At 46.5% G+C, this 14,583-nt stretch overlaps 1 protein-coding gene across 2 annotated transcripts in view; it reads left to right on the top strand.

Annotated features, from left to right (window-relative positions):
- Positions 1-934: 934 nt before the first annotated feature.
- The window catches only part of RCAN1 (regulator of calcineurin 1), a 73,662-nt gene continuing 60,013 nt past the window's right edge, over positions 935-14,583 (top strand). Inside the window, exons 1-2 of one of the 2 annotated variants that reach the window (XM_074970290.1) lie at positions 1,037-1,165; positions 5,233-5,369. In XM_074970290.1, coding sequence (XP_074826391.1) covers positions 5,337-5,369 — 33 coding nt within the window. In that variant the 5' untranslated portion in view covers positions 1,037-1,165; positions 5,233-5,336. Of the gene's footprint in view, positions 1,166-5,232; positions 5,370-14,583 lie in introns of both variants that reach the window. The other variant, XM_074970272.1, reaches the window with a different exon arrangement.

Here is a 14,583-nt window from a genome sequence, read left to right on the forward strand (position 1 = left end):
CACTGTCTTTAGCAGTTGTGCACAGTAGAGCTCCCGTGGGAGTGTACAGAAAAGAGCCATTATGGCATGATTCACCCGTCTTCCATCCCCAGCTTCTTGTAGGGAGAGGTTTCAGGTAGTCCAGCCCATGTTTGGGGCAATCTTGGCTAACAGCCGTAGCTGGACCTATTTTCCGTGAACTTATCCAGTTCTTCTTTTAAACTGGTCGTACTTTTGGCCATCAACCAGCACATGCATGGCAATGAGTTCCACAAGTTCCTTGTGCAGTGGGTGGAAAGTGGACACGTCCCCTTGTTTGTACCAAACCTGCTGCCTAATTAATTACAGGGGCGGAGCCCTGGCTTGTGTATGGTGGTGACCGCACCACAAAACTAAAGCGTGCTGGGGTGCTGGCCTTTACACAGCAGCCCGTTTCACAGCCGTTGTCTCCGTGAAGCCTCAGGAGGGGTGACCTGCTGGGGGCGAGCATGCCCCCCACAGGAGGGGCAATGTCTTTGCCGTTTTCCACTAAGACACCCAGCTAGCGGACCGGTCCAGGGGGTGATATTTTCTACTTCTCCCTGGCCGGGGACAGCCACGATCCTCCCCCCGAGGGCTGCTGGCCCATGCTGCCGGCGCTACGCCCTAGGGAGCTTCCGCGCGCCGCGCAGCAGGAGGCGCCGGGTGCCCGCTGCTGGGCTGGGGGAGGAGCGGGGCCGCTGCCCTCACCCAAGATGGCGGCCGGGGCTCAGGCGGGCGGGCCGGTCACCTGTTGAGGTGGAGGCAGCGCGGCGCCTCATTGGCTCCGGCTGCCCCGGGCCGCGGTGCCTGCGCGGCGGGGAAGGGGTTAACGCCGGGGCCGCGGGCGGAGGCGGCGCCGTCAACCGAGGAGGAGCTCGCAGCGCCGCCGCCGCGCAGCCCGGCTGGGCCGGGACAGGGGCCCGGCGACCACCCCATGGAGAGCGAGGGCGCCGGCTGCAGCCGCTTGCCCGGCGCGGCGGGTGGGAGGGGCCCGGCCGGCAGCGAGCGGGAGCCGCAGCAGCCCGGGGAGGAGGCGCCGCCGGAGACCGAGTCGGACTGGAGCTTCATCGACTGCGAGATGGAGGCTGTGGCGCTGCGGGACCTGCCCACCGCCACCATCGCCTGCAACCTGGACCCGCGCCTCTTCGAGGACAGCCTGTGCCGGGTGAGCGCGGGTTGGGGCCCCGGGGAGCTGCCGCGAGTCCCGCCGGTGCCATGGCGGCTCGGTCACTTTGTGGCCTCTCCCTTCCCTGCCGTCGGGGCGGCTCGGAGCTGGGCGCCGCACGGGGGCGGCGGAGGGCGCGCTCCGGCTCGCCGGGCTGCCGGAGGAGAGCTCGCCGCCCGGCCGCGGGCAGAGCAGGGAGAGCCGGAGCAGAAGCTGGCCGTGCCCCGGGGGTGCCCCTCGCTCCCTGCCTGGCGGCCCCGCTCGTGCTCGGCCGCTGGCCGGGGAGGCCGCGCGGGGAGGCTGCGGCACAGCCGAGGGCTGCCTGAGCCGGCTGCTCTCGTGGCGCCTCGCTGGCGGGCCGCGGCTCGGGCGTGGGGCGGTTGGGCGGCCGTTGGGAAGGCCGTTGGTGAGGAGCCGGTCATGCGGTGGGGGCCGGGCGTCTGGGTGGAGCGTGACGTCCGCAGGCAGCTGGGTGGTGGGGAGCCCTTGGAGGCCGGTCGGTGAAGCATTTGCAGCACTTGCCTGGATCCTGGCCGCCCCCCCCCCCGCCCGGTCCCCTGCCAAGCGCTGCTTGAGAGCAAAGGCCGGTGACCCCCCACATTCCAGCGGCGCCCGCTGGGGGGTCACCCTGTCCCACAGACTGCCTGTTGCAGAGATCCCATGCCCTTCTGTTGCAACTCCCTTGCATTAAACCAGTGGCCACTGTTGGCTGTGCCTGGTGATAGGCTATATTTTAACCTATGTGACCTTAAGAGGAATAATTCTGGAACTTAAACAAATATACGCAGGTAATAATTTTGATTTTTTTGGATAGCTGCTCCTCTGAGTGAAGATAGCGTGTGCTTAGTTAGGTGTCTTCAGGTTTGTGACGAGGGTCCCTAACCTGAGGATTTAGTTCTAAAGAAATCATCATTTTTTAAAGAAATGATTGCAAGCAGACCTTGACATCTTAATATACTAAACTCAGACCCTGCCTATAATTGGGGCTTGTTTACACTTAAAATGCTGCAGCGGCGCTGTTGTAGCGCTTCAGTGAAGACGGGACTTGCGCAGACGGGAGGGCTTCTCCTGGTGGTCTGGGTACTCCACCTCCCCAAGAAGTGGTCGCTTTGTCCATGGGAGAAGCCCTCTGGTCAACATAGCACTGTCTACAGTGGGAGTTAGGTTGGTGTAACTCTGTTGCTTGGGGATTTGGATTTTCCATCCCCCTGAGCGACACAGTTATACCACCATAATTTCCTAGCATAGACTGAGCCCTACATGCTTTACTTCGCTTGTTTGAGTAGTCTCTTTGAAGTTGATGGTACTACTCACACAAGTAAATTTAAGCAAGTGAGTGAGTACATGTTTGCAGGATCAGTGCCTTCTGTTGTAAAGAGATCTCTTTGCCTATGTTACTAGTAATGCTTGGATTATTAAAAGTGTAGAAAAAGATGGAAATCAGTTGTTTCATTTTGCTTTTATGGTCTTACTGCTTGTAATGGCTGCCTTTCAAACACTGCTAGGGATTGTTTAGTTTTTAAATCAACTGTTTTTGCTGGATTAAAAACTTGAGGAAATATTTGTACTGGTTTTTATCTTTTGCAAAAGCATTTTTTTTATAATATTCAGATCTAGGGGCCAAATTTAAGTGTCTTTTTTTTATTTTATTTTATTTTTTAAAGTACAGCTACTGGTTGTCATGGCAGTAGTAAGTCTCTGAGCTTCCAGATAATTACAATTCATTAAAGATGAGAGTTTACATTTTTTAAAAACTGGCAACAGTATTAACTGCTGATTTCAGTGTTTACGTTTAAGGTTGTATTCACTTTAAAAGACTATGTAGTTACATGAAAAGTTAAAACTTTATTTATCACTTAAGGCCTAGTATCCTGTTAGTGTGTCATCACTGCCACTGATAAGTTACGCATGTGTCAGAGGAAAAATAGACTTCTTAGTGTACATACTATTTTCAAGACTTAGTTTTCCTAAGTTCTGTAGGCATGTTGCCACCCTGTATTATAAGTGTTATGTAGATGAAGATGAGATTTAAATATGAGAATGAAGAATAGATTTCAGTTTTGCCAATACTGGGACCAATAGCCATTAAAAACATCTGGAATTTTCAATCTTAGTTAATGCAGTAATAGAGATGATGAAGATAAAACTTCTTTTCTATTGAAAAAGTACAATTTTTATAGTGCAAAATGTCAGATTGTGAGGGAGCATTGAATTTAAGAAATACATTTTAATGTAGGTTTCAAAGTAGCAGCCGTGTTAGTCTTTATTCGCAAAAAGAAAAGGAGTACTTGTGGCACCTTAGAGACTAACCAATTTATTTGAGCATAAGCTTTTGTGAGCTACAGCTCACTTCATCAGATGGATAAAGTGGAAAATACAGTGAGGAGATTTATATACACACAGACCATGAAAAAATGGGTGTTTATCATACACATTGTAAGGAGAGTGGTCACTTAAGATGAGCTGTTACCAGCAGGAGAGTGGGGTGGGGGGAGAGAGAACCTTTTGAAGTGATAATCAAGGTGGGCCATTTCCAGGAGTTAACAAGAACGTCTGAAGAAAAAAGAAAAGGAGTACTTGTGGCACCTTAGAGACTAACCAGTTTATTTGAGCATGAGCTTTCGTGAGCTACAGCTCACTTCATCGGATGCATCTGATGAAGTGAGCTGTAGCTCACGAAAGCTCATGCTCAAATAAACTGGTTAGTCTCTAAGGTGCCACAAGTACTCCTTTTCTTTTTTCTTTTTACGAATACAGACTAACACGGCTGTTACTCTGAAAGAACGTCTGAGGAACAGTGGGGGGGGAGGAATTTTAATGTAGCATGTCAACCAGATGATGCTTTATAAAATGGTATGAATGTTACACAATACCCCTGAAGAAAGGAATGAAGAACTTCCACTCCCTTTTAGGCGATGTCTACACGACAAACTTATGTTGACTCAAGTTACATCAGCATGTAGCCACTACCGCTAAGAGATAGTTTGACTCCTTGTGGCAGCGGTATGTGTACTCACAGTAAAGATTGTATCAGTGCAGTGTGTGATGCACCAGAGGTAGGTATCCCACTGGGCAACTTGCCACCATCCAGTACACTGTCTTTTGAGAAGTTCTGGCACTGTGTGAGGGGCCCAAAATGAGTCAGGCAGGGGTGTCTGGGACCATGGGGTCAACTTCTTATTTGCAACTGTCTCCATTCCATGGTGTTATCTGTATCCCATAATTTTCATGCTTTTTTTTTTTCAAAATCCCACAAACCTGCGTGACCCTCCTCGCTGTCTGACATCATAGAGCCTGCACAGCTCTGCACTATTATGAGCGTTACAAACACAAGAGTGCATAATCCTGGAGTATTTGGAGAACTACAAAAAGAACCAAATGAGTGGGCAACTTGGCTGTTCCTTGGGGGATGAATTGCTCACATCTTTAAGAATACAGAACTCTTCAGAAAGCTGCCCCCAGGGACTTTCTTTCTCAATTGGTGGATTAATAGTCATTTTGGGCAATCCAGCTTACCCCTTGCTCATGAAGCTGTACACCAGCTACCTGGACAGCACCAAGGAATGATTCAATTGTGACAAAGTGTGGCATTTTCTTAAGATTTTGAACGAATACTGCATGCCTCAGTTTCCCCTATGTGTTGCATGATTAACTATGTGGTGAGATGGTGTTTGATCTTTGCAGAGACTCCTAAAGGAACAGGTGTGATTGTCTAGCTGCCTGGGCCCAGACAATGGCTAGACATTGTGTAACTTAGAAACTGATGGCCTGGGGGGGCACATCCTCTGCAAGAAGCCAGACTGCTGTGTCAAGTTGAAGAACAAAGAGGTGGAGGCCAGGTGACCAATTTTTCCTGGGAAACGCAACAAAGGACAGAGGGGCAAATGGGCATGACTGAGTGTGGGCTGCTGGAAACAGGACAGTCTCCTTCTCGTGTGTTTTGGAGAGGGAACCCAGGCCCGGGGCCCAACTAAGATGGACTTTGCTAGGACTCCCTGCTTTCTGTGCTAATGAAGAACTTTCTTACCCTGTGTTCCAGACAACTAATAAACCCCTCTCTTTTACAGTTCTGTCTGAGAGTCACTGCTGATTGCAAAGTTGGGCGTGCATGCCTTTGAGTGCGTAAGACTTCCCCAGGTGTTCCGTTCAGACGAACCTACTGTGGGAGCTCATGGCGTGGAATGGGGGTGCTGAAAACTCCGAGGTCAGTCCCTGGAGGTGCTAAAGCTGAGGAGGTTTTCCCTAGTGAGTGTGTGATCTGAGGGAGTGCGACACTGACAAGGGTCCTGCCTAAGACTAATTCAAAGCTGTTCAAGAGCACTGAATCTGTGTGCCCATGACATCGACTATTGGCTCAGCAGGTGCAAAATGACCGTTGAATGTGCTTTTGATCATTTGAATGGATGTTGGCATAGTTTACTCACAAAATTGGACCTCAGTGAGAAAAATACCTCAATGGGCACAGCTGCCTGATATGTCCTGCATAATATCTGTGAAGCAAAGGGGGAAAAGCCTCGGCTGAGATAGAGGGCAGAGGTGGAGTGGCTGTCTGCTGAATTTGAGTAGTCAGATACAACGGCTATTAAAAGAGGTTATTGTGGAACTGTATGGCTTGGAGGCTTTGAAAGACTGTTTTAACTCTGAGCCTGAATAGAGTGCTCTACCTGGCCCTGCTCTTTTGTGGCCTGGTGGGAATTGTGTGGTGATTACTGTATATGGGGAATATAACCTTTTCAATGCATGTATTAATTTTGTTTGTGAATGATCCTATGGGTGTGACACTGTGCAGTAACAGGTAATTGGTTGCTTTCAGAACTGCTGAGCACTCAGCTGCATATGTTCTGAACTAATAAAAATGGGATTGTTGAACCTGCAGGTCTACCAGAGTCTGCAGCATGTGTGTTTTGCTGCCCAAGTAGCCCCATTATGTCCTGGTGCATTTGCCTCTCCTTTTACTGCTGTGACTCTTGGGCCTTTATATTCTTCACTCTCTCCTTCTCCAGGCTGTCCGCAATGTCCATCCTCCAGGCCTTGTGCTGCATGGTACCATGAGCGCTAGCTTGCAGGATCTCATTGAACAGATCATCCTAAGTCGTTGTCTTTCTCCTCCTTATCTGGCTCAGGCATTCTGTGGGTGTGGAGAGGGAGACCCTGAAGGCTGTAATGGCAGCACCTCCAGATAAAACATGGAGGTACCGTTGTCAGCATAATTTCTACAGAAAGCATAACTTAAGATGCTGAGCTCACTCCCCTTGCTACCCAAAAATTTTAAGCACTACCCTTTTACTCTTCCCACTTCTGCTTGTGCATCGCACCAGTCACAGCACCAGCCATGGTGAATATGGCCCTCTGTGGCTTGGGGAAAGGAGGAGGGAATTGCTTGGTTGCAATTGATTCTAGTAGAAGAGGGTACTGGCACTGAATACGGGCATTATTTTCCACAGGCGGTGGTGATTTTAGCTGATATCTCATTCCTCAGGGTAACAACAGCAGAGAGAGCACAGCTGCAGCTGATATCCTGACGGTACCTGGTTCCATGTGGTGCACAGCCTGTGTATTGCAATCATACTTGCTGAAGTTATTGTTGAGTGATGTGGGAAAGTGTCCTACCTTGGAGGAAGAAATAAGGCAGCCCTCCATAGAAATCTTTGGCAGAGGGTTGCAGAGTACTTCCATGGAAGTTTCATCAAGATCTCTCAGGAGGATTCACCGGACATTCCTGTATGCATAAACTACTACTCATGCTGTTCTCCACACCCTTCCTGCCACCTAACTCTAGAGGGGAATGAAAAGCAGATAACTCTACCTTTCTTGGTTATACCACTACCTCTTGTAGCGTGGGTAAATTAAGGAAAAGCCAAAAGATGTGTTTTGCAACTTTGGGAATGCCATTCCTGTAGTGAAAGTTTATCTGCACACTTACCTGAGGTTTCTTCCCCTGCATCGGGCTCACCCATGCTCGACTGGCTGGACTTCATTGGAGTCAAAAACATGTCCTGGTTCACTGTGTAGCTGGATCCACCCAGTCGCCTGTCCCATATCCTCCACTACCTCCTCACTGTTGAGAGCAGGGGCCTGTGACTCCCCTGTGCTGTGCAGGTGGTGTCTCCGCCACACATGGCATGCAGCTCTTTGTAAAAGTGACAGATCTGCATCTTAGCACCTGGTCGATTGTTGGCCTTCTGGCATTCCTGCCTCAGCTTCTTGGCTTTCATGTGGCACTGCAGCTAGTCTATGTTGTACCCCTTCTCCTGCATTACCTGAGCAATCTTCTTGTACATGTCGACGTTTCTTTGGGTGGCTTGGACCTGTGCCTGCACAGCCTCTTTTCCCCAAGGCCCATGAGATCCAATATCTCCTGTCTACTTTAGGCAGGCGCACATCTGGGGTGCGTAAGCGGCATGGTCACCTGGGCAGTTGCATTCAACAATGGAGCGGTGCTAGGTGTCTTCACTAAGCCAGGCAATCAGGAAAAGGAATTTAAAAAATTTACAGGGCTTTAATGAACTTCCAGTTTCCATCAGTGCTTGTGCTAGCCCACTGGAGGCCCGAAGCAGGAATATTTTTGGGGCAGTGTGGGGCAATTATGCCTGGGCTTTTACCTTGGCATAGTTCTCCACGGAGCCTGGCTCCTCCTTCTCCTGCTCCCAGCCCATCCTGGGGTGATTGCCTGGCTTTTTTTTGTCAGTTTCACAGCTCCAGCATGGAGTGTCTACATGGACACTGTGTTGCCCTAACTACACTGACATAAGCCCTAAGCCTCTCATGAAGGCAGAGTTATGTTGGTGTAGTAGGATACTTGCGTCGGCCGGAGCAAGGCTGGAGTATGTACACTGACCTAATTAGGTTGATGTACATTGCCTGTTATCCCTAATAACTTGGTGTGATCCCAGTAAATGTACAGAGGCACAGGCATAGACTCCGTGGGTGTTCCGGGGCTGGAGCACCCACAGGAAAAAATCAGCTATTTAGTATGTGCAACAGCCCTCATCAGCTCTTTGGCTGGCTGCGGCCAGTCAGCTGTTTAGCGGCGAAGTCCTCACCTATCAGCTCTTTCCCCTGCAGCTGCTGAAGCTCCCAGCAGGCTTCCACCCCACTGCAGGCAGGTGTGAGTCCTTTTAATTTTCAGGGCAAAGGGAGCTGGGCTAGGGAGACAAGCAGCCAGGACACGGCAGCTTCTGTACTAGCTGCAGAGGGGTGGGGGAGACAGCATGGGCAGCTTCTTGGCAGGGGTTTTGGGGGAGACAGGCAGGCAGCTTCTCGGCTGGCCACAGGGGACTGCTGGGGGGTGTATGGGCTGGGTGGAGGGGCGGGTTTCCTCGAGGACCGAGACAGCCATTCTCAGCCCACTTTGGTGTCTCCCCCAGGACCTGTGCCCCCCTCTAGCCAGGAGAAACTAGCTGCAGACCCACTTAGTGCTGGGCAGGGGGACAAACCAAAGGACATGGCTCCTTTAAGAAAAGTTTACCCTTGTGTCTGATGAGTGAACTTGGGCTGGGGCCAGCAGCTCGTCCCCTCCCCGTGCTCCTTCCAGCCAGTCGGGTGCGCGCGGCCAAAGGTGAGAGGGGCTTCACTGCAGCCCCAGTCGCAAATGAGCAGCCTCCCCCAGCCCGGACCCTGCCTGTGCCTGGACCCCTCCCTCACGGGCTCTGGGAGCTCCCAACCCCTACGGTTCTGATTCAGGTCCCAGGGCTCCGCATCCCTTCCCCCGTGCATGAGGGGACAGGAGGGGGAACACACCAGCAGTAGTTCTAGCCACATCCTCCCTGTGGGCTCTTCTCCATGACTGGCTCTCATGCTTGGCAACGTAACGCTTGCCCAGCTCAAAGCTGTTCTCTTCTCTCTCTTTTCCCCCCCCCGCCCCCAATCAAGCCTGCCTGAGGGGCTTTTCCTCCAAGAGAGGAAGTTTATTTCTCTCCCCCCACCCCCCCCCTTTGGCCATGGTCCCACCAGGGGCTCCCCTCCCATAAAAGTTGCAGAGTTGTGAGGGAGTCAGTGAGTGAACTTCAAAGCTGGGATGGGCTGCAGCCCTGGGGACTGGGAGGAACTGGAGTGACACAGCAGCCACACAGCAGGATGAATGAATGGGACATTTCTATGCCGGGCTGTTGAATTCAATTTCTCTGTGTCAGGGTGGGCAGTTTCTGGGCTGGCCGTTGGGGTTGGGGGGAGACAGAGCTGCTTTGAGTGCATGGGTGGGAGCGGGCGCGAGACAGAACCACCAGGAGGTAGGGAGCAGAGAGAGATGGGGGGAAAAGGGACACAGGTGGAGAGCAAGAAGTGGGAAACATCAGGAAGGGGAGATACCAATGATAGATACACATTCAGTAACTAGAATGAAAGTGTGTAAATATGCTGAAAATAGCCTCCCCTCAAAACTGGCGGAGCACCCCTCCAGCACACACACCTCGTCCTTAAGGCAGGAGGGGTAGAAAGGAGTGAGCGGCAGGTGGGAGGTATTTAGGGGAGGGAGGTCGGCAGGCACGAGGCGTTCCAGGGGGCGAGGGGAGTCTAGGGGGATGGGGCAGGAAGAGGTGGAGTGGGGCCGGGGCCTTGGGGGAGGGGGCGGAGCCAGGATGGGGCACCCTCTGGCAAAACCAAAAGTCAGCACCTATGTACAGAGGACAACTTGGCAAATGCTATTCATGGCCTTAATCTTATTCTGTCTCTTTAGATTAGGCCCCATGTGAATTCCAGGGTGCCACTGGAGTGAGTGGGAAAACGTGAATGACATCACTAGGCTTTGAGTAGGGTCCTGAGTGAGGAACACAATTCTTCCAAGTCACTGATTAACCCATGGGGAGGGCAAGGGGGAAATACTTTTCCCAGAGGAAGTCTTCTTCCTATTAGAAGAGGTAATCAGACTGACCCCTATGCAAGTCTTGACAAAAGTAATGGCCACAAACTGCATATATCTGATGGAGACCAAGGTGTCATATGCTGTTTAATGTCTTAGGTTATGCCAAACTCATACAGCACTCTAGTGACTTTTATGATCAACCCTCAGAATTGCAGGAGGGAATCTAGATGTCAGGCCATCTGTCTTAGCAAAACTAATGTTGTCCTTGCTCTAGCAGATGGATAGTAGATGAACATCCTTAAAAGGCCTCTGCTTGCAGATGTACCAAGACTGTATTAGCACAGATAGCCAAAAGGAGCCAATCTACTGAAGCTTCTGCACAGGGAGAATGGTCTTGTAGGGAGCTGTCACTATATGCCAGTATACTGCAACTTTCAGAAGTGAAGCAATCACTGCTCCTCATGGAAAAAATCCTGTGCTCAGCAACATATACCAATCAGGACAGATAATGTAACTCCAGTATCATATCACAGTCAGCAGTCCAAGATTAAAACCTTTCAGAGTAGTAATTCTTTTTAAGTCAAGAATTACTTTCAGTCCACCACTCCTTCATGTTCCAGGACATCCAGGTTGACAGGCAGGCTCAGCAATGAGGAAATCCAACCAGGAAAGTGGAGTCTAGAAAGTGAAGGGCTGGATTCTCAGCCAGTGTAAAATGGCATACTTTAACTAAAGTCAGTAGAACAACACTGATTTACAGTGGCTAAGAATTTGGCCTAAACTGATCAGCTTTCTGGAAAGTGCTGAAATAAACAAGACATCAGATCCTTTTCATATTGATAGCACTAGAATAATGAATACATTATTTAGAAACCCACTAAGACATGGAGCTGGCGCACACGCTCCTCTCTCTGTCTTATAGAACTGCTACATCTGGGGTCAATATTGTATTTCAACCTAGGAGTAGTAATTCTCTTAGCCTGTTTTGTGATTATAAGGCTCTTAAAAGACTGGACTATCAATTTGAGTAAAAGTATCCTCAGTAGTCTGTTGTTTTTTCCTTACCAAGCTTAATAATAGCTGATCAAGGAACAACAACAATCCCTGACTTACTAAAATTTCTTCAACTTGGATTCTAGAATGGTCTACAGCTAATCTTCCTAAGAAAACCTGAATGTTCATCTCCAAGGGTTTTGAGATGCCCTGATTAGAAGAATCACTGTAGATTCTGCTTCCTCTCTTCTTACGTTCCAGGTTACTAAAAAGTGGTTCTGTTTCTGCATTTCAGGTTCATGGTTTCCTCCCAAGCCCATTTCCCTGGGTTTCAAAGATTTAGTCTTTGAAACACTTTTCTGTTCTGACCCTCTGAAATTGCCTTCTCTAAAGTAACTTTTCTAGCAGCTGTAATGTCAGCCATGTAGATGGGCAAGTAATGGTGTGTTTAGAGAGAAGTAGAATTTCTTAGGAAAGCATCGCAACTCATGATAAGGTTGTAATCCTATTAGTTCTGTGTTCCAATGCAATATATGTGGCAGGACTCAATTAACAAAAAACATTAAATGTTTCGCTGTAGCACAATGGCTCCATCTCCTTGCCTCCCCAACTTGTTCTCCATTTGGCATTTTTAATGGTATTTTTGATGTAGGAGAGGTCTTTGATTTTATAGAATTTACTGTCGCATAAGTACAGTAGATTGATGCTCCTTATATATCCTAGAATATTGCACCAACAAATTTTAATGACTTTAAAAAATAATACTGGGTGAAGCCACAAGGGGGCTAAGTAACTTCATTTATGCTTTATTAGGCTCCTGCAAAGTAGGCTACATTGTTCATATTTAAGATCTCAAAGAATTTCTGAGTGTGAAGCTTCTGTTTCAGGTTAGTTATGGACAGGTTTGTCACTTATAAATGTTTTCCTCATGATTTGGGTTTTAAAATGAATATGGGTCTAATACATGTGTTGAGCACTCAGATGGAAGGAATTCTGTGTTAGAGCAGTAAATGTAGTTCTGAAGCTAGCAGATCAGGTACAGTGAAAGATTGTATGATCCAGCTAGCTTCTGTCATTTAAGTACAGGTACCTTAAATTAGCTTAAAGGATTTAAGTTTGCTGTAGACTTGTAAATCTTGTTGCATATTAAAACAAATTAATGAATGTAGTGCTAGATCTGTCTTAAATAATCAAAATAATTACCATTACAATCAGAGCTATCCCTCTTGGTTAAGACAGGATTTTAGCTAGAAGGTAAGACAATTTTCTCCACAAACTCTGGAGAATAACCCAGTTTTTACCAAAATTATCTTGAAAAAGAAAAGAGAACTGTTGTTAGGTCCGTAGAACCCTTCCCCCAATTGCTGGAGTGGTAAGGGTTGGAGAGTGGAAACAATCTCTCACAATGACCTTCCATGGCAGTTGCAGACAGAACTATCTTTGTATATTTAAAAAAAAAAAGTGTCCCTGCTAAAACCATGAAGGATCACAATTTGTGTTTACGTTTCAGAGTAGCAGCCATGTGTTCAGAAATTAGATCTGACCTGTTGCAAGTTTGAAGTAATATAGGCAAGGGTTCTTAATGGCAAATATACTGTATATTGTTAATGACTGTCATATAATGTTAAAATTCTAAAACTGTCTGCAGTGTAAAAGTTTAATGTTGAAAAAGACATTTATGAATTGATCTTTAAATGCTAAGTCATTATTGAAGTGATTCAAGCTTATTAAAACTCTTGTGATCTACAGCCTTCTAAATATCATATGACCTATTTAACAGAAGCTTTAATTATTTTGTGTCTTTCATTAAATATTCACAGAATTTCTCCATAAAGCTAATCTTACATTTACAGGATATCATTTTTTTTTTTTTTTTTTTTTTAGTTTTTTATTCAAGTGTTTACAAAACTTTCTTTAGAAAATTGTACTTGGGTTTTCCTGTGTGTCTCACATGTTCAATTAATCCCTCTCACATGTAAAATAATCCTGTTATGTCATGAATTACATTTAAACCCTTTGTGTTTAAAAAGAAGTGTTTAAAGAGGTGCACTTTATAAGCGTTACAAACCATTGTTTTAGTATTTTGGCCAAATTAAAAAAAAAATTTAAATGAAAGATTCTGTTGCAATTTGAATTTAAAATTCAAGTGTTTTATTCAATAGAATACATGTGTACATACATTTATTTCACTGTCAGGTAAAAAAAAATCTCAAAATATATTTGTCTCCCATATACACTTTGTTACCACACCCATTCACGTAATTCTCCCTGTGCTACTCATTCATGAATTGACACTGAGTTCTGGCAGTTGAGATCATGGTAGGAGTTTTCATAAACCAAAAGTCCACGACTGCCTTTCTTGTAATAATTTAAAAGACTTTTGCAGTAATCTTACTGTTTAATCTAATTGGAAGACTGAGGCCTTGAGTAAAATTTTCAAAAATTACGTAGGCACTCAAGTTTCAAAGTCTTATTGAAAGTCATTGGGGCTTAAATTCTTAAGTCATTCATGCTTTGGGAAACTTTATCCTTAATGTTTTTCTATAATTCATAATTCTAATAAAATTCATAACACAGAACCATGTGAATTATGAGCCTAATGCAGTATAAATCCCCTCTATGCTGTGCATATATACTTGCTGAAAATTTTAAGCAGTAAAAGAAAGCGATGAAGCATTGAAAATCTTAGTTTTTTAGGCATTTTGAACACAAGATCCTCATTCCATGTATATGTGTATGTATACAGAATTTGTTCAGGGGTCACTGCTCTGCTGTTTCTCCCTCATGGGGTGCAAAGGAGTTTCCCTGACAATCTCAGTCAGGAAATCGAATTAGGTGTTTAAAAATGCTATTTCCCCCCTTAATTTAAATTTTTAAATAGAGAGACCCCAATACCTAACTATTGTGTTAGATTTTGGGGGTCTCTGTTTATCAGGGGTTGGTGTCCGTAAAATATGGGAATATTCACATTTTAAATGCTTTCGTTCATGTGTCTTTTTCTGGCACCCCAATTCAGGAGAGGCTTCCCAGTTACTCTAAATAGCTTTTTTTTTTTTTTTTTTTTTCCCTGGACATAGCTTACCTTCCTAGTAAAAGAAGTCTGGAATAGAAGGGTTTAAATAGATTGTATAATTAAGTGTTTGACCAGGGCATCATGAATACCTTACTCTTGGAGCTTTAAAGATTGGAAAGAATCTGTTTTGAGAGGACATGCTTTTCAGCATCCGTGTTAGTTTTATAGCTAAGCCCTTGAACGTCTCATGATAGATAGAGGATTCCACTTCCATTTTTAGTCTGTCTGGCGAATGATTTCTAGCACTGTTCAGAATCCTAGGGCTCTTACTTACTCATTTCAGAAATGTTCAAATGATCCTCTTTACCTAGACAGTCCAGAAAGATAAACAGAAAATACTTTTATTTAATGTCTTGGCCAAATAGCTTTGATATGTGAATATAATGTACTGTATAAAATAAATAGTGGGTACATTTCTTTAAAAAGGCCTTAAAAGTAAGGGCAATGGGAAAAAGAATTACTTTAATAAAAGTAGTCTGTTATACATAAACTTATTAAAGCTACTGGCATTTTAATGGGCAGGCAACTATCAAGGATGGAAAAACGTTTCTG

The sequence above is a fragment of the Natator depressus genome, chromosome 1 (genome assembly GCF_965152275.1).
Source record: "Natator depressus isolate rNatDep1 chromosome 1, rNatDep2.hap1, whole genome shotgun sequence".
Taxonomy (NCBI): domain Eukaryota; kingdom Metazoa; phylum Chordata; order Testudines; family Cheloniidae; genus Natator; species Natator depressus.